Raw genomic sequence first — 20699 nt, forward strand, 5'->3', positions numbered from 1 at the left:
AAATAAATCTCCAACTATATTTTAGGCCGAAGTTTTAGCGCTTATACAGTTTAGCAAATATATTAAAAAAAAAAAAAAAAAAAAAAAAAAACGAAAATAAAGAAAAAGCGTTTAGGAATGAAGTTCTCATTAAAAGAAATCGCTTAATTTGATCAAGTTCTTTTTAATATAGAGGAAAATAAAATTTTAGTGAAACCCATCGCGACACAACCATTTTGGCTACGAAGATGGGACCGCCAGGGGAGATAACTGCATCTATCTCTTGAAGTTTGTCAAAACAATGTTATTAATAAATTTTTAAACGATTTTTTGAAAGAAAAATAAAATCAGAAAGAAAAAAAAGAAAACTGTAAAAATAATCTCGTCAAATTGGGCAAACTTCAAGAATTAGATGGAGCTATCTCTCCTGGTGCTCCCTTTCGTATCTGAAATTGCCAAGATGGCTGCGTCGGGATGGGTTTCACTGAAATCTTATTTTCCTCCGTAAAAAAAAAACAACAAAAAAAACTACTTGATCAAATTAAACAATGTTTTTTTTTTCTTTTTATGAGAACTTCATTCATAATGGGTACGTAAATCAGAGATTTTTTTTCTTTGTTTTTAATATCTTTGCTAAACTGTATAAGCACCTAATTTTTTGTGGGGTAGGGGGTAGCATGTAAGAATTTATTTTCAATGTGTTTAATTATTAACAAAAAATAAAATCAATTTTTTTTATATAATTGGAATGTGTTTTTTTTTGTTTTTGTTTTTTTTTTAATATTTTTCAATAATTTAATTAATAATAACCAACAAACAATTCACAAATAATGAATTCAAAATGTTTTATAAATTAAAATTTTATTTATTTTTTTAATAATAAGAAAAAACAATTTAGAGTGGAGATTAGTTTCATATATTAATATAAACTGAACTAATCCCCCACCCCCCTGTCAGGATCATTTTAACTATTTATGGCAGTTAACACTAAATATTTTTTTACCACTCTCAAATAATCATTAACTATATAACATCCTACATTTTCTTATCCATATATCTATAAAAATGAGAATGTGTGTGTGAATGTGTGTGTGTGTGTGAGGACACTTCTCAACCTATACACTCAACGAATTTTTGATCTACAGACTTGAAATTTGATATATAAGATATGTAGAAAACTTTGAAAAGTTGGTATGTGGGAGTCATCGGATTTTTTTCCGTTTGTCAATCATTTCATAAATGCGCATGCGTGAACAGTTCACATCACAGATTACTTAAAGAATAAGTAATTTGAAAACACCTAAATATCATGTCACGCTAGTCTAATTGTTATCGTACTTGACTCACTGTCTGTAGGTTTTGATTTCGATCTCAGCTCGAGTATTTTTTTTTACTTTCAAAAAGTGAACTGTTTAGAAAAAAGACACCAAAAACATGATGCTCGCATGCACATGTCACAGTTTCTGTATTAATTAAAATATAATATTTATGCATATTTTACAACTGGGCAACGTCGGGCGGCCTGCTAGTTAACTATAAAACCAAGGCATATGCAATCGATTTCAGCAGTGGGGATTAACAGATATGATGATGACGATGATTATGGTGATTTTTCATTCAACTTTCAAACTGGACATGGCTTTATTAGTGTCGTGACCTTGTTTGCATTAAAGTACAGTTTATAATTGCCAGTAAACCACGCACAGTTTTAAGAGACAATTTTCTTTTCTTCCTTTTTAATTTTCTCGTAACTTCTCTCATAAATTTGCAATCTAGTTCATTTACCAGAAGAGCAGGCCATTTAAATTTTTTTTTCTTAGTTTAAAATTGAGCTGAAAGTCAACCCAATTGTCTACAATATAAAAGACAAGACCACCCGTTTGTAAAACTAGCACTTATTTTGGTGCTTATTCAGTTTGGCACTCATGGCGATAATTAAAAGTAAAGAAAATACAGAAAAGTCTGTATTAAGTATGTACTCATTACAGAACGAAAATATCATATTCCGAAAATTATGTAAATTGATCAAGTAGTTTTATTTAAAAGTAAGAAAATCAAAATTTACAGCTTTTAGTAATTTTACTACTTGACCTCGACACTTTGATTTGAGTTGTCCCCCTTTTTTTCATAGTATTTAATCATGGCCGACGAAAACTCTCAGACGTGCTTAGTTGTAAAATTTGATTTGCATGAATAAAATAAATAAAAAAAAAAACGTGTGAGTTTTGGAATATTTTATCTTCGTTTCATGACTGGTACGTATACCATACAGACATTTTTGTATTTTCTTTACTTTTAATTGCTGCCATGAGTGCCAATTTGAGTAAGCACCATTATTTTATATCTTAATTTTTATTTTTTTGTAACCACTTGCTCAGGCTTATCTTGTGGAATCGACCTTGATCTTGGTAGAGGTAATTTTGGATGACGATAGCATCTTTTGATATAGCCAAAAATTACACCAACATTTAATATAATTTGGACTGTAAAAGTTATGTTTTAGCAAAAGAAGAAAATGAAGAATATATATATATATATATATATATATATATATATATATATTTAAGAATTTAAGGTGATCACTCATCTCCCTCTTAGTACAGGCCAATAAGTCTCCTGTGCGTCATGAGTAAGTTGCTGGAATCTGTGTTAAATAGGGAAGTAATCAACCATCTCAGCAAAAATAACCTTCTTAGTGACACACAATATGGTTTCCATTCTGCTAGATCTACAGCAGATGTGCTTATATTTATGTCTCATAGGATTAGTGAATCTCTCGACGGAGGCTACCTTTCTAGGGCAATTGCTCTTGACATATCAAAGGCCTTTGATAGAGTATGGCATAAAGGTTTACTTCACAAAATCTCCAGCGATGGTATAGCTGGAAATGTCTTCTCAATTATTAAATAATTTCCTCTGATAGATTCATGAGAGTAGTGGTTGATCGGCAGAAATCAGAAGCTCACAGCATTAATGCTGGAGTCCCTCAGGGGTCCATCGTGGGCCCAACTCTCTTCCTGATCTACGTTAATGATCTTCCAAATCACATCCTTACATCATTCGTAGACATTTATGCTGATGACACTACTATCTATGGTAGCACATCTAAGACAGTAAACGACCAAGTTCTCTCCGATTCTCTCTCTTCTGATCTTGAGCAAGTGGTACGATGGGGAAAGAGGTGGCGGGTTACTTTTAATGCATCTAAAACCAACCTTTTATCTTTACGTCATCAACGCTCTGATCTCCATCTAGCATTAATTGAAATGAATGACTTTCATCTTCGGGTGGCCTCATGTTTTGACAAGCTTCTGGGCTTGACATTTACTCCTGATCTGAAATGAAGCACATACATTAAATCTGTTGCCAAGGCCACTGGAAAAATGGTGGGATCCTTCTATTGATCCAGTAGATATCTCACCGCTGATGCAATTCTCTATCTATATAAGAGCCAGGTATATCCAAGGATGGAGTACTGTTGCCACATCTGGGCAGGAGCTGCTAGAAAGGACTTATCCTGCCTTGATAGAGCTCAAAATAGACTTTGTAGTCTTGTAGGGGATGTCCTTTTCTCTTCCCTGCAATCTCTTTCTCACAGAAGAGATGGTGTGAGTTTGTCTTTGCTTTATCATTATTTTCATGGCAAGTGCTTGACTGAGCTCCAATCTATGTTCCCCCCCCCTCGCCAAACTTTCACAAGAAACATCCATCTAGTAGAAAACAGTATCAATAATTTCCCCCACTCTTTATCTGTGCCTAAACCTAAACGTAGGTTCCATGAACAAAAATTCTTTCTTAGAACTGCACATCTATGGAATTGTCTTCCGTTTTCCTGCTTTACAGCTGCCTACAATAAACAAGTTTTTGATGAGCCGTTCCATATAAGTTAACAAATTTACCGAATTTCCATTACTAAACTGTACACTCTTTAACCCTTATTCTCGAGTGGCCTCTTGTTCTTGATAAGTGCTGATGCCTATATATATATATATATATATAGACATGCATGCATATAAAATTAGAAATAAATGAACCATTGAAAGAATAGAAGGGTCACCCAGTAGCAATTGCTACCTAGACATAAACAGTTTGGCATAAAGAAAAATGGAGAAAAACGAAATTTTATAAAGAAAACATGTTTTTTTTTTTTAATATTATATCAGTCATTAGATAATAAGTATATTAAAATAGTATGTATTTGAAATACATCAATGCGACTTAAAAATAGATACTACGAGAGATCACATGGTTTTTAATAATGATGTTTTATCCGCACCCTTTGTTTCGTAATTTTAAGTTTTAAGAACTTACGATTGGTTAATGGGTCTAATTAAAGTTTAGCACCTCCCTTTTTTGTTATAAATAATTTAAGAATAATATCTCCTAGTGTTTTGATTGATATTTTTATTGACTTTATATTTTTTAAAATTTACTTTCAACTAAAACCTAAATACAAAATCTCATAAGAGAAGAGTTACCTCCCTTTCTTTATCAAACAGGATGATTTATACACCTGAAGAATGTTGGACGTTACATCGACTGAAACGTTGTGTTAATAATACTCAAGATGAGAACAGTAGTCCGATTAATCCAAATAATACAAAACATATTCATATCTAAAATTTTTATAAAAATAAAAAAGTTATTTCCCGTTAATAAAATGTTCATTGTGCAAAATCACTTGTTTAGTAAAGAAAATTAAGTTAGCAGTCACAAGTCAAAATGTTCATAATTTGAATAATATATGTATGTGTGGCATGGCATTGTGTATGTGTGTTGGTTTACCTTGTTCTTGTTACTGAGTATATAGATGCAAGTAGTAATTCGTTTCTGTTCACCTGTCTCTTCTTAGCATGTAAGAATGTGTGCACAGGATGAAGGAAGCGGGCATATGAGTCATTGAGTTCTTTCTGTCTTCCTCGATACAAAGGCACGGAAATCTAAAATCATCCAGAGAAAAACATCTTCGACACTCTTACCCCTCAGATCTTTTCAAAACTGTGTCTATATGTTGGTATCATAAAAACTAGGGAATCCTGAAAATTTGAGCCTCTAACTCTAAGCGGTTCCGAAAGTATTTCAATTTTGGTATTTACATATATCATGTCAGCTCGCGAATTCACAACATTATGAAATGACGTTTTTGGGGCATAAATTGATTTCTAGACGAGGTAGAACCTTGAAAATTGGCACTGACAAGGTTTTCCACATTAGGAATCCAAAAATCATATCTAAAACCTCTGAAAATGAACGGTTTCTGAGTTATTGAACTTTTAAGCCAAAAAACCATGTGGCACTATTAGAAATTGAATTATTTTTGTTGCTAGAAATTCTTGATAGTTTGAACTTGAATTCCTCCAAAAATGGGGTTTTGTTCTTTCCTCTCTAGCTCACAATCGAACCTCAAAAATGGACCAATCACAGGCGTCAATTTCAAATAATAAACTGCATATGGTATGGATACAATGTGTATTTTTGAGCCCCTAAAAACTGACACGGCCCCCTGTGATTGACCCATTTTTGAGGTTTGATTGTGAGCTAGTGAAGAAAGAACAGAAGTCCATTTTGTTTTTTAGGAATACTATTTGGAACAATGTCAACAGTGGAGATGAGCAAGATGTTTGTTCACATTACATTTAAACTTCTGCATGTTAGTACAGTCAAGGAAGCGGGGAGGGAATATCAAAGTCTTGCAGTCCAAAGGAAGAAACTATTAGAATAGAAGGCTTTCCGGCATCTAGGGACCTCAACAGTGTAGGAGTGTGATTTTCCTGCTAGATGAATTTGTCAGGGGTATATACATCGAGAAGGTTAGGGTACTAACGCAATTAGTTCATCAAAGCACATTCCATTAAAGTACAGTATAACTCCCATAATTTGAACATTTGTTTCGTTCAAATTAGAGGATGCTGTTCAAATTTCGTGATAAAAAAATGTGCTGCAGTTAACTTTAATTTTCTAAGAATTAAGAAATAGTAAATGACATTCATTGCTATATAATACTTCAAGTATATATTAAGTTGAGTTTACGATATATTGCAAGTAAGAATTGTTAAATATTATTACCAGGAACAAAAACATTGAAAATAAATTAAATCTACTCATACTTGTTAGGTATTTATCACCTAAATTATCATCTACAGAAATCATACATTTATGTAAAATACTGTTTTTTTTTATTTATTCATTGAATGAGTCTCATTGCAGTTTCTATTTTCATTGATTGAGCTCTCGGGCACTGCCATTGTATTCCGTAAGCGACCACGAAAATCTACAATTTCTTGTTTCTGTAGCTTCTTTATGATTATATCTCTTCGGAGCGATATTGCTTGCAAAACATAATTGTCACTAAAGTAAGGACTTTTTTCTAGAAATTGTATAACCGTCTCCATAGACTTTTCTGCATCATCCCATGATATTGCTTCATCAGAGTGTTCTTGGTTATTTACATTAGGGTCGAGAGAATGGGAGCTGTCGCTATTTTCATCACCATTACTGCCTTCAGGATATTGATTAGTAGTTTCCTCATCTTGTTGCATCCACATTTCAACATCATTTGCATTAAGTGATTTAAGAACAGCGTGATTGGTCGGTAATCGTTTGAATTTTTTCTAGACCAAGTGTATTCTCTGATTCTTTCAGTTCAGAAGCCTTTGGTGCTGGGCATAATTTACCCCATGCTTTTGTTAATGTGCTTGCTTGAACTTGATTCCATGCACTTGCGAGAGAAAATATGGCATCTTTGATAGTAAAATGACGCTGAAAATCGCTTATACTCATTTTAAGTTCCGAATAATCCCTTGGTCCATAGGTTGGATGAGAGAAGTCACATTAAGTGGTAAGTAGCGCACAAAAATATTCCCGCAAGATAACACTAGTTCTGACTCAGGAGGATGTGCTCTACAATTGTCCAACAGAAGCAAGCACTTTGAATCAGATTTACCTAATTCAAGAAAACGCCTCTGGACAACTGGCACAAATTCTTGCAAAAAACATTTTTTAAACAACTGTTGATTCATCCATCCATTTTGTGAAGAATAATAGGATACTGGCAAAGGCGAAACTCCTTTCAATTATCGGGAACACTTTGATTTGCCGATGACAAGAAGCTTAAGTTTATGAGTTCCAGAAGCATTAGCGCATACCATCACTGTTTGTTTATTTAATTTGAATCCTTTTATTTTCTGCTCCTTGGATCCGGCTAATGTTTTTGAAGGTAAGCACTTCCAATTTATGCCACTTTCATCAGCGTTGTAAACATCCTCTGGTGTTAAACCATAATCGGCAATTATCGTCTTGAATTTGTCACAATAATTTGATGCTGCGTGTGTATCAGCAGACCGTTGTTTGCCTGACATTGTCAAATGTCTTATACCATGTCTACTCTTAAAGCTCCTAAGCCAGCCTTCACTGAATTTCATATCTTCTGCGATATTGAACTCTTCCTTAAGAGATTTTGCTTTAGCAATTAACATGGGCCCAGATATTGCTACACCTTCATTCCGTTTTGCTACAAACCACTCATGCAATATTCGATCGAATTCAACTTACTTTGGTCTGCGAGGAGTCCTTGTTTTGACATGTCTTTTATTTGAAGAGAAAGGATCAGCCTTCAATATTTCCTCCTTTTTCTTTTTGATGTAAAACAGTGTACTTCTTCCAATCTTATAATCTCTCAATATAACGCTATCTTCAACTCTAGCATCTAATTTTTCTATAATTTGACGTTTTTCGAGTAAAGTCAGTGTCACTTGTTTTCTTTTAGAGTTGCAAGCCATTGTGATGGGTTGTTTTACACTATTTTAAATATAGCAATCTGAAAAAAAAAAATTTACAGTTAATGTAAATTAATTATCAATAGCTAATCTACATTAATTACATAGTACCAATATTAACATTTCTGCGCAATATCTGACTAAACCATGTAAACTGTTTTACTGCAACTCCGCATCAAATATGCTAATACAATTTCAATGATGAGACAGTTCAAGTTTAGAGGAAGTCCAAATGAGAGGAAGTCCAACTTTAGAGGAAGTTCAAATTAAAGGAGTTTTACTGTACTTGTAAAACAGGCGCCGGGGGAGGGGGAAGCACTGCGTTGATGGGACAGAGATTGGAGGTTGGTAGATGATGCAGGATCTATTAGATTATAGGATTTTTTTTATTAAACCCTGTCTAAGAGAAATAGATGAGAATGCATCAGCCCAGATGAGACAACAATGCTCAATGCATGGGTTAAAGGTCACTTTGTAGAGATACAGGATACTCTCAGGTGTGAGTAATTTTCTAGCATGTTAGATGGAACCCACCTTCTTCCCAGCAGCCTTTGCAATGTCCTCAATGTATTTGTTTCAATTAATGTTGTTGGTGAATGTTAAGCTGAGGAGTTTGAAGGATGAGCTCTCAGGTAGTGTTATTAGTCATGGCTATTGGTGGTTGAGAAAGCTTCTTGTAATTGTTAAAGGAAAGCAGTTTAGTCTTAGTAGCATTAAATGTTATCCATTTATGGACTGGAGGTCGTTTTCTAAAATTTCTGCTATTGTGCATACATTCTATTATAGAGTGTTATCTCATCAGCAAATATACCTAGCTTGGACACAATTTTATCAGGGAGGTAGTTTATGAATATCAGAGATAATAAAGCTTCAAGGATTGACCACTTCCACATTAATATGATGTTGATTAAAAATGAAAACTAAATTAATTTTTTGTGATTTAAACAATTAACGACAGATGAAATTTTATTTTACTTTCTCAGGACCGGAGAAAAAAATTTGAAAGAAAATTAGCTCTTAAAAAAAAAAACAATCATGTCTTAGCGGCACTCCTATTGTACAAATTTAAGCATGTTCGTTTTTATGCTTCGTCTTTAAGCTATAAAACTTCATTATTTTTACATAAATTCAATGCTGTTTAGAGTTTTTAGCAACATGATTAGGTTTATTGTAGATGCATGCAATTAGGTACAAGGTCATTGAATTGGAGAATAGTGAAATACTGGTACTGGCCAGGTTTTGTCTCAACCAACTTGGCTAGTTTCGCCTCTTATGAGAATCGAGTCAATCATTTGTTGTATTCTCTTCCTCTTTTTTAATGAAAATCTCTCCAGAAAAGGCATGAAGCCACTTGATGTAAAGAGCTAACAAGAATGAAAGATGATTATCCCAAAGACAGGAAATGCCTATTGACCTTAGTCTTGAAAACACCAAGACTGTAGGTAGGAGGAAAATGGTGAGTAGAAAGAGTTTCACAGGTTTGCGGTTCTTTGAAAGAAGCTACTAGAATAGGAAGCTGTATTATGAGGTATGAAAATAACAAATTAATGGAGACCACTAGAGGAATGAGTCAATCGAGCTGGAACAAAAAAAAGCAAGGGAGTAGATCATGCAATTCTAAAGGACACATCACATCGGGGTCACCAATTATGGGTTAGGGTTGTATGTTAAAACCTGCAATAACACAACTCCATACAAAAAATAAGATGAGCAAAGAACATTAAACATTTGGGATATCTTTTATGCCCGATAAAAGTTTGCTTTAAATTTGAGTTTTAAAAAGTTTGGTTTTATGCTTGGAAGGAAAGTAAAAAAGGAATTGAAAGACAAATATTCACACGCCCCAAAAGATCAACATTGTCACTTTTCCGCACTCAGAAGCCAGAGAGCCTGTGCAGGTGTTCGTCAGGCCACACAAATGTGTGATTTCATTCCACATTAATCTGACATTTCCTGTCATATTCCTCAAACAATAAAATATATGTCTGTTTTTACAAAACACAATACATTCATCCTTTTTGATAGATCACCCGCCACTGTCCGGGATTCAATCAACATTTAACAGACAATATCAGCATATTTATCCGGCCTTACTCAGGGTTTTAGGGGATCTTAATCTCCCCAATGGGGAGCAATATCGCTCCCCTAGACGGTCACATCATAATTTCTAAAGGTATGTATTTCTTTTGCCTTTGGAATATCTTCATCATCAGTTTTTGGTGGTTTTGTAATCCTTAGCAAAAAAGTGTTGTGAGCTCTAATTTTGAAAGCGGATTTTTTTTTTTTCGCTTGTGTTTGTCTCTTGTTTTTTCTTGGTCCCTTTTCTTTCTTCTATCTCTCGGTTCACAAAACCTTGGCTATTTATCTCTCCCAACTGGCTCCTATGATACGCCGGCTGTTCATACTGTATTTCAAGCATGCATGTACCCTACTGACCAGATTTATTTTTACTTTTTTTTTTTTTCTGACCGGAAGAATGTGTGGAGCCAATGCGCAGAGACGCTTTTGTACACTTTCTTTGTAACTGTTGATAAGTCAACATCCGGTTTGGAGTTTCATTATTTTTATTCATAGATCCCCACACATCACATCTGTAAGAGAGAGGTTGCAGAGAAGAAAGAGTAGGCCAATCAAATTATAGATAACCATAGATGTGAATCATTTATTCTTGACTAGAGAACATAGCAGTTCACAGTAGATGAAACTCTGTATACTATGATTTTGATATCCACATACTTTTTTTTTTCTTTTACTTTTCTTTCATATACTGTTATTTTTTTTTTTATATAGATTAACACAAATGGAGTCTTCTGGAACTTGAGGCTTACAAGTTTTCAATCATGGACGCATATTAAGCAATTTCTTTCACCACTATGCAGAAAGATGCCATTTTTTTTTTTTTTTTACTCGCAAGGGATGACTTGTTCAATATTACTTTAATGTTTATCTACTTGAAAAATTATCACCATGATTTTGTTTGCTAATCGAAGAACAACATCATGAATTTGACTACCCCTGTCTTTAATGATGCCGAAAATTCCACGAGCCAGGTTGTCTATTCGTCGAACACCGCCGTAACAGGTAATTATGATTTTTCTTTTTTCAGTGTCAGATGTTTTGTTTTATAGCATGTCAACTAGTGATGGGACGATTCCAGTATTTTTCCCCGATTCTGATACAATTACCGATTCATTACAAATCTCTAAATATTTAACTATAAAAGTGTTATTTTGTTCTGATTACTATAAAAAAAAAACACATCTTAAATGTGCTTATATTTACCCAAACGTAAAAACACACTTGTGAGGGGGTGATCTAGAAATTTTAGTCTTGCTGGAAGTTTAAAATCAATAAATATTTATTATTTTATTATTACTACAAGCAGTTGAAGATGTTTCTTAAACCAAAATCAAATAAGAAAGATAATGTAAGGAATCGGTTTTGGCATTAGAAAATAGGCTCAAATTTTTCCGATACTGATTCCGATACCTCAAAAAGCTCTGATTTTTGTTGATTCCCAATTCTGATTCCGATTAATCGTCCCAACACTAATACCAACACGTTTTTGGTTATTCAATATCACGAACACGTTGACACACCAGTTTTCACCATATCACCAAAGTTAAACAATGATAAGCCTAGCCAGTACTAGATGGGTGACCATTTGGAAAGAATAGGTACTGTATGTGCTGTGTCAAGTCGTAAAAATTTCCAAGTTGGTATCTAGGGGTGCGTTAAACTCACGGGGGAAGATGCACCCTTGAATCAAGACGAAAAGCAATGGGAAACAACTGTCTTTACTTGCCTTCCTGAGATTACCATGAGTCTATGATTTGGAGAGCCGTGGTCGCAGATGCTGTTAAAACAGCAGGGCTGCTGCTGCATGCAATGTCGAATCCAGTCATCTTGGAAAAAGTTTTTATGCTTCAAGTTTTTTATATTTTCAAAAATTAATTCAGGGTGTTTAGTTTGGTTGTTTTGTAGATAAAAATTGTTGTTTTCATGTTTGGTTTTACTGAAAATAATTGAGTTTTGCAAAGGGAAAGGTGAAAAAAATTATAACATCAATGTTTGGTGCATTTAAATCAGGAAGCCAATATCTTCAGACAGCCTGATCTGCTAGCACTGGTTCACATCTGGGGAGTTCACATCTGGGGAGTTATTGTCAGAATACAAAATCAACTTCAAAATCTACAGCAGAGAGGTTGCTAGTCTTTCTCCACTATCGTTATTTTAATGGTAGGTGTTTGACTGAGCTCTAATCAATTGCTCCTCCCAACTCCCTGTAAAACATTTACGACAACCATTTTAACTAATTTTCCTTGCTTCCTCTATATACTTAAAACTAAACATAACTTCCCTCAGCAAAAGTTCCTTTATAACAGTTGCCAATCTATCAGATTTGATTTAAAAAACATAACATGGCCATTTACAAGTCCAATGTAAATAAATTCTTGTTGACTATCCTCATGAATATTATAATTTTGCCCAATTTAAACCATTGTTACCAATCTTCTCAATATCAATCTTGTCAATACCAAAATAAATGGTCACATAGTGAAACTACTTTTGGATACAGGTAGCGATATTTCAATTATCGATGAAGTGACCTGGATGAGGATTGGGTGTCCAAAACTGGAAAAACATTTAAAATTGCCAAAGAAGTATCCGGCAAGAGATTAAAATTCATGGGAGAATTTAATTGCAGTGTATCCCTTGGACCAAAAACTTTTTCTACAAAAGTGTCAGTTGTTCCAGGTATAAATTCTTGCCTCTTCGGAATTGATTGGATCGTTTTGTTTGATTTATGGGAGCTACCCATAAATTCATTTTGTAACAGTGTGAGTGTAGCTGAAAAGAAAAATTCTAAACAAAATGAGGATTTTCTTACAGTCTTAAAAAGTGAGTTCCCCAGGGTTTCTTCTGAAGGATAAGGTATGTGTACTAAGACCGAAGTGAATTTTGAACGAAAGCAAAATGTGAAACCTGTTTTTAAGCAAAAAAAACCCCCAAAAAATGTGCCTTTTTCTTCAATAGAATTTATTGAAATTGGACTGCAGAGACTGCAGGAAAATGGTGTAGTCGAAAAAGTTGACTATTCTGAGTGGGCAAGCTCCACCGTATATGTTAAAAAGAAAAATAAGAGGATTTGGGTATGTGCCGATTTTTCTACAGGCCTCAATGACTGTCTTATGGATCATAGTTATCCACTCCCATCCCCTGAAGACATTTTTACAAAGCTGAATGGAGGGAAAATTTTCTCCAAAATTGATTTATCTGAGGCTTACCTTCAGGTAAAAGTCAGTGAAGAATGTTCGAAGTATTTGTGTATCAATATCCATTTAGGACTCTTCAGACTCAAAAGGCTTCCTTTTGGTTTGAAAGAAGCTCCAGCATTATTTCAGCAAATAATGGACACAATGTTTGCCGATTTAGGTTTTGCAATTGCATATTTGGATGACATTCTTGTAAAGAGCAGAAATGTGCAGGAACATAAGGAGCATATCAGAACAGTTTACAAAAGAATTGAGGAATTTGGTTTCAAATTGAGTGCCAGAAAATGTGAATTTTTTTTTTAAACAGATAAAATATCTGGGTCAAATCATTGACAGCCAAGACAGAAGACCGGATCTCAGAACAGAAGCCATTGAGAAGATGCCAGCACCTAGCAATGTTACCCAGTTACAATCATTTTTGGGTTGAGTACAATATTATGCTATCTATATCCCCAAAATGCATAAGTTGAGAGCACCATTGAACGAATTATTAAAAAAAGGACGAAAGTGGATTTGGTCAAAGGAGTGCCAAAGTGCATTTGAAGAGATTAAGAAATGCCTGCTATCTGATTTAACACTGGCACACTGCCATCCACAAAAGGAATTGATTGTGGCGTCAGATGCAAGTGATTATGGTATAGGAGCAGTACTTCTCCATAGACTGGAAGACAGATCAACAAAGCCAATAGTTCATGCTTCCAGATCACTTTTGCCTGCAGAGAGAAACTATTCTCAAATTGAAAAAGAAAGTTTGGCAATAATTTATGCAATTAAAAAATTCCATAGATTTATTCATGGCAGGATTTTTACGTTGCAGACTGACCACAAGCCCTTGTTGACTATACTTTTTTTTATTTTAAAACAGGCATACCCACTCACACTGCAAACACACTTCAACAATGGAGCATAATTCTGTTGAATTATAATCTTAAAATGGAGTACATTTCATCCAAAAATATCAGACATGCAGATTGATTCGAAAGTGTGCAGAACCTTAAGAGGACACAGTGATAGCTGTATTGGGAGAGGAAAAAAAACTCTGAACTGTTGTGCAACATGATTCGAGAGTTACCAGTGACTCTGGACGACATCAATAAGGCAGCAGAAACAGATGAATTCATTTTAAGAACGAAAAACCAGGTGCAGGTAAATGACAAGTCAAAGAAAGACTGAAAAATTTCGCTATATTCAATTTGCTCACAGACTTTATTGTATGCAGACAGAGTCGTCATACCAACCACACTGCAAAAGAGAATGCTAAAAGAATTCCATAGCGGTCATCCAGGCATGTCCAGAATGAAACCCTTATAATAGCAGCAAAGGCACCACCTGTACAGATGCAACCGTGGCCGAAGACAGATGCACCATGGATGCGGTTACACATTGACTATGCAGGTCTGTTGAATGGGCATTATTTCTTAGTGGTTGTCGACAGCTTTACAAAATGGCCGGAAGTGATTAAGTGTAAACATCTGGCATTGACTAGTACTATAGATGCATTAAGACGTCTCTTCAGTCGTTTTGGAGTACCTAAAACTATTGTCAGTGACAACGGCACCCAATTTACCAGCAAAGAGTTTGAAGAATTCTGCAAGGCCCTATCCATTGAATATGAGAAGTCTTGAAAATTTTTTGTCTGTATACAGGATCACTTCTAACCCAAACACGAATGCCAGTTTGTCACCAGCTGAACTAATGTTAGCACAGAAAATCAGATCCATATTTGACAGGATTTTACCAAATGCAACCAAGACAACAGCAACGAGAGAAAATCACTTGACAAGGTTCTACAAACCTGGTGACAAAATATTCTTCTTGAATTATAGGACTGGGAAAAGCTTTTGGGAGGAGGGGGATGATTATGAAAAAAATCAGGCACATGTTATATTCGGTAAGAAGTAGTAAATTTGACTGTCGCAGACATATGGATCAGCTAAGACCTAAACACACTGATGACTACAAACAAGCATAATGAACTGCCCTTAGAGGTATTGTCTGACTCTTTTAATATTCCTCTACTCATAGCACAACCTACTTCGAGAGTAGTATCTTCTACTCCAGGTCGTCAGGGAGTACCAGTTTCACCACCAGCTCCACCTCCTCAAATGGTGTTGAGAAGAAAAAGTACAAGAGTGAAAAGAAAAGTTAACCGACTGAGCTCCAGACCTAAAAACAAATGGCATTAAGCAAAATTCTCCAAGGAGAAATTGTGTTCGTTACAACTCTACTTTCAACCGAGTCGTTTGTTTCGTTCACCACACTCTTTTCTTCTACCTCTTCTTTTACACACGTCCGTTCGCTTTAGTGACTAAAAATCGTCTGTCCTTCCGCTTTCCTTTCCTCGTTATTTATGGAACCAGGGTACGAGATTCTCCGAGATTCCACGAGACTTTTTTCCACATAAACGCATGCGGGCGCCATCTTGATTCTCAATTTGTGCTCTGCAGGCACAAACGCGCAGCCGCTTTAACAGTAAGCCACTTCTTTCTCCACACTCTCCCCTGATCTCATGATCACAGAGACGGCAGGGGGGTGGCGATTGCCGCCGTCGGGTGCTTCTGCGAAGGGGGACAATGCTGCTCTCGTCTTCGCGTGCGCTCTCATCCACCGCCTGATGGTCGGGGAAGGCTTCATCTCCGTGGAGGCTACTGATATCAGAGTCACTGCTTGATAGGGATGGTGCAAACCAAAGCGATGGCCCACTCGTCTCAGAGTCAGAGTCACTCTCATCGTCCACTGGAGGTGGTACATGTGTTGCCGGCCGTAGGTCCCTAACGTGACGGGGTACGCCATCAACCTGGACACACTGCTGACTCACCACATCGGTCACTGTGCCCCGTTTATACTTGTCAGTACATCGGTTTCCTGGCGACTTCACCCAGGCAGCATCCCCTTTGGCATATCGATTCCGTTCTATCTCAGTGGCCACAGTTATATCGGGGTGGATTCCTTTTTCGCGGACACGGTACTGATAGATTGCATTTGCAGGCGCCGTTCCTGGAGAGACGCCATCCTTTGGCATGAAATTATACCAGTACACAGCTTCTGCGATGGTGCACTGCTTCCTGGCTGCAATTGTCTTGATACTGCGATGGCTTCTCTCAGCTATACCATTGCCAGAAGGCACATAAGCGCATCTAAGCCGCAGCCGCACACCCCATTCTTGTAAGAACTGTCTCATCTGATGGCTGCAAAAGGCTGGGTCGTTGTCCGTCAGCACTTCATCGGGCGCACCTCTTTCACAGAACATGGATGACAGCTGGCGAATAATGTTGCAAGAGTCCTGGCGCCCGAGGAGTCTCCAGCCTGCGAAACGTGTAGGCCCACAATCGATGAGGGTAAAGAAGTGCTTGCCACCGTAGTGTGTGATGTCCATACCCACTCTCTGCCACTTACCACTCACTCCCAACTCCCCTTTCTTCCATCATGCTGGAGCTGGGTCGATGGATTGGCAGGCCTCTCAACTTTCCACCACTTCGGATATCTTTTTTTTCTACTCCTGGATCAATCAAAAAGTACAATGTCCGCTTGATGCCAGGCTGTCCACACTGTCGATGAATATCCATGATGCGCGCTGCATCCACATTACACACAACTGCTGCACATGTGTTTTGCAGATTATCAGAATCTCTCTGAGCACCAGCCAGAAGCCATCGTTGAGAGACTCTTGTCAGAGCATCTACTCTGTTGAGCGCAGACCTGATCAACACTACGTCCACGGTCAGGTCGTACTGTGATGGTGTCAACCAAGGTGGCAAGCCGTCTTCGAATTAACATCTCCCTCGATGCTCATGTCATCAGCCGTGCTCTTCCATTTAATGCATCGATTATCCACCGATGAGTGCATGCCGAGTCAGTCATGATATGTAGAACCTTGGCTTGCCATTGAAGCGCCAAGTTAACGCCCTTCAATGTGGCATCAAGTTCGGCCAGGTTTATGTGCCTCGAATCATTCTCTGGCCGAAGCCAACAGGCATCTTCAATAATGGAATCATTAACTGCAAGGGCAACTCCAAGGGCCAGTGAACTAGCATCCACCCAAACCGTGAACTCATTCCCACTGACGCACCACTTTCCCTGTCAGCATGCTCCTTAGGGTGACATCGTGTACTGCATCATCCCATCCTGACGACACGGCTGTTGCACGTCTTTTTATGGCCGCCACGGCCACCCTGAGCCAACCGCACACAGGGAAATGGCCTATCATCTTTCCACAAAGCGAAAACACTGTTCGTCAAGTGATGTTTGATGGGACCTTGGGGACGTGACTTCCTCTTCTCCAGCAAAGTCCCTCCTTGCTATTGCGCACATGCAGGCCGAGAACTTTTGCTCCATCGCACAGACGCTATGGTTCCTTACATGTCAGTCCAAAGCTCTCAAAGTGCATTCTAACCAATTACGCTGACATGAGGCTCTCATTGACGAATATATCATCGATGTATGAGGATGTTGCCTGTTGCACTGCCTCATCTTGCTGCCGGATAGCATGCATGATTGCTGTCATAATGCCTGGTGCCACATTTAGACTGAACCCTAGCCTGGTTAGACAATATCGGGTTCCTTAATTTGAGTGCACACACATCAGCCCTTGCCGTATATGGGTCGACATGCTCATTGAGCTCACGGTAGTCTAGGACGGGGCAGATCTTTTGTTTGGTCTCTTGTACGACAGCCATCAAGGGAATCAGCCCTTGCGGGGGGCCAAGCTCATCCTCTAGGTATGAAAGAAGCCAGCCATTATTGATCCACGTTTGCAGTTCTTCTTCATACTGTTCCTTTAGCCACATGGGTGGGGGATATTCCGATAACCGGTTCCGCAAGGATATTGGTGGCTGATCGTTTGACCACTTCCAAGACACCGTCCATGCATTGGTGTTTCTATCATACTTTGCATGAAAGTCAGGCTCGTCGAGAGTTATGGCAGCACAAACATGTTCCTCACATCGGGAGAACTGTACCTTGCCGGTTCTGTCCACAGTAATTCCACCCAGTTGTGTAATCAAGTCCATACCCAGGAGTAGGTCGTACCCGAGAAGCTCTCCCTCCACAACCAGGGCTCGCACTGCTACTGCAGGCCCGTCGTTGATGCTTGCACGGATAATGCTCACCCCACAAGAGGCTAGTGAACCTCTGCCTACAGTTAGTACCGGAATTCTCTCTGCTTTCCAAGTGGCACAGCATATCTTGCTTACGAGAGTCTGGGTGCACCCAGTGTCCACAAGCGCGAGGCGCTTGCTTCCATTAATGTGTATGCTTACAGTGGGTAACGCCCTATTCAATGACGATCTGGGGAGAAGACTGGCGCTGTAGCTTCTTCCCTTTGCCCATTTCCCGGACAGGTGCGGATCAAGTGTCCGCGTTTTTTGCACTTGTAGCACTGCGGCCCGTCAAGTTTCCGAGTTGGTTGACGTGACGAAAGACAATCACGGGCCAAATGGTTGGGTCCTCCACACTTATAGCAGGTTGTAGCTGCGCCCAGGTCCTGCAATCCCACCTGTGATGGTTGTACAGCTGCCGCTTGGTCTATAGTGTTAGGACTTTTCTCTAGTATTGCTCGTGCCCGCGCCAATACTTCCGATATGTCCATCGCGTCCACTTGGGATGAGGCACGGAGCAGATCTTCCACACTCTTAGGTAATCCTGCAACAAAGGTGCACACCAAGCCTTTGTCTGACATCCCTCCAAAAAGGACCGATAGCTTTTTTAGCTCAGCCAGATACACATCCACCGTTTCCTCGGGATGTAATTTTTGAGCCATGAATTCCTTCCATGCAGTAACTGGATCTAATGCAAATGCTGTAAAAAAGGCGCGCTTGATGCAGGCAAAATCTGTTTTCTTCTCATCAGCCAACTGCTGGTATACTGCATATGCTCTCCCAGTGAGGCGCATTTGGACCACGCATTCTATACGCTTCACCCCACTGAGCTGACATATTAATTCTGCTTTTTCCACCCATTCCTGCACTGAGTGATCAGTGCTACTGCCATCAAACAGGGGAATTAGCTTGTGGTCAAATCCTGACGTCATGCCGGAATAGCTTGTGTTCGTTACAACTCTACTTTCAACCGAGTCGTTTATTTCGTTCACCACACTCTTTTCTTCTACCTCTTCTTTTACACGCGTCCATTCGCTTTAGTGACTAAAAATCGTCTGTCCTCCCACTTTCCTTTCCTCGTTATTTATGGAACCAGGGTACGAGATTCCACGAGACTTTTTTCCACATAAACGCATGCGGGCGCCATCTTGATTCTCAATTTGTGCTCTGCAGGCACAAACGCGCAGCCGCTTTAATGGTAAGCCACTTCTTTCTCCACAGAAATTGGCTTGGGGGAGGTGCTATGTGGAGATAGGTAACCAACCCAGAACGTTCTATATAAGTCACCAAACCTTTTTTGAACAGAGACTTCCCCCTGAACGTTAACATGCTTTATTTGTCTAAATACGTAAATAAACTTCTCTTTCAGTATTCAAACCACAGTATATATTTATTTATTCCTTTCATGTAATACATTATCTTTGTCTGTATAATAGGCCACCTTAGGACATATCAGTCAGTATAAGGAGATGTGTGCAAATTGGGAGATTTCGATGATATGGTAACCTTGAAAGAATGGATGACAGATTTGGGATTAAAAGATCAGTTTAGATAGTAGGTTCGGTTCATAGGGGAAGACCAAGGAAAACCTGGAAAAGTGATAAGAATGGCTTTATGAAAAAGACCTGGCCAGAGATAGTCTGTTTATAAAAGCCATCCAATACATGCCAAATGGATGTTAAAATGATGACAATGCACCATGTGAAAATAATTTCAAATCCAGTCAACGAATTTTTTTATAGAAAGAATTAAATCTAATTACGTTTCATTTCTATTAATGCTGCAACAATCCACCATATAAAGTGACATACTTAAATCAAATATTAATTTTTGTAGGAAGCAAGCTATTGATGACAACACTCAAGAAAGCGACTAACTTTACTTTGTTGTATAGAAAGTAATTTAAGTAACTCTATATTGACAATTATAGACTTATGTCTCCTTTTTTCACAATGTAATACCGATCTCGACAACATATTTTCTAGAAGGAATTGAATTAAATTGAATTTTATTTTTAAGAACAAGCTGCAACAATCTAAAAGAAAGAATTGAAATACTTAAATCAAATATTGATTTTTGTAGGAAGAAAGCTATTGATGACAAAAGTCGAGAAAGCAGGCAACTTCTAAATGAATAAATGTGAAAGTTAGATTTTTTCTTGCTCTAGCAGTAAAGTCAAAATGCCCAATAAAGTTGATAAGTATATCATTAAAACACTATCGTGTTTTAATATATGGTTAAGTGGTAGTTTTAGCCATTTAGAACTGCTTTAAAGTTTCACGGCTTACTCATTTTTCAACCAAATTTTAAACAATTATTACAGTTTATAGACCACCTTCTCAGCTATATTTTGAAACAAAAAAATTCAATTTTCATTCAGTAAAACAAAAGTTATGATGAATTTTCTGGTGTTCAAAATTGTAAAAATATGTAAGGAGGTGAGCGACATTTTTTATGACTAGTTTCCATAGCAACCACGTTGCTTCAGCGACTACTGTTGCTACTAATTCGAAAAGGGAAGTAACAAGTGAGAATGAAAGCATGAAAGGGAGATAATTAGGGAGATTTTATTG

The 20699-nt window shown here is 37.6% G+C and overlaps 1 protein-coding gene across 10 annotated transcripts in view; it reads left to right on the forward strand.

The window, feature by feature from the left end:
* LOC145243658 (uncharacterized) overlaps positions 1-20699 on the forward strand; it is a 54595-nt gene that overhangs the window by 5835 nt on the left and 28061 nt on the right. For 5 of the 10 annotated variants that reach the window (XM_080106706.1, XM_080106704.1, XM_080106707.1 and 2 more), the window contains exon 2: positions 10545-10835. In XM_080106706.1, the coding sequence (XP_079962832.1) occupies positions 10754-10835 (82 nt within the window). In that variant the 5' untranslated portion in view covers positions 10545-10753. Of the gene's footprint in view, positions 1-8939; positions 9211-9313; positions 9928-10544; positions 10836-20699 lie in introns of those variants that run through there. The other 5 variants (XM_080106702.1, XM_080106703.1, XM_080106701.1 and 2 more) reach the window with 3 other exon arrangements.

The sequence above is a fragment of the Euprymna scolopes genome, chromosome 22, assembly GCF_053919585.1.
Source record: "Euprymna scolopes isolate OS-2025 chromosome 22, ASM5391958v1, whole genome shotgun sequence".
Lineage (NCBI taxonomy): Eukaryota > Metazoa > Mollusca > Cephalopoda > Sepiida > Sepiolidae > Euprymna > Euprymna scolopes.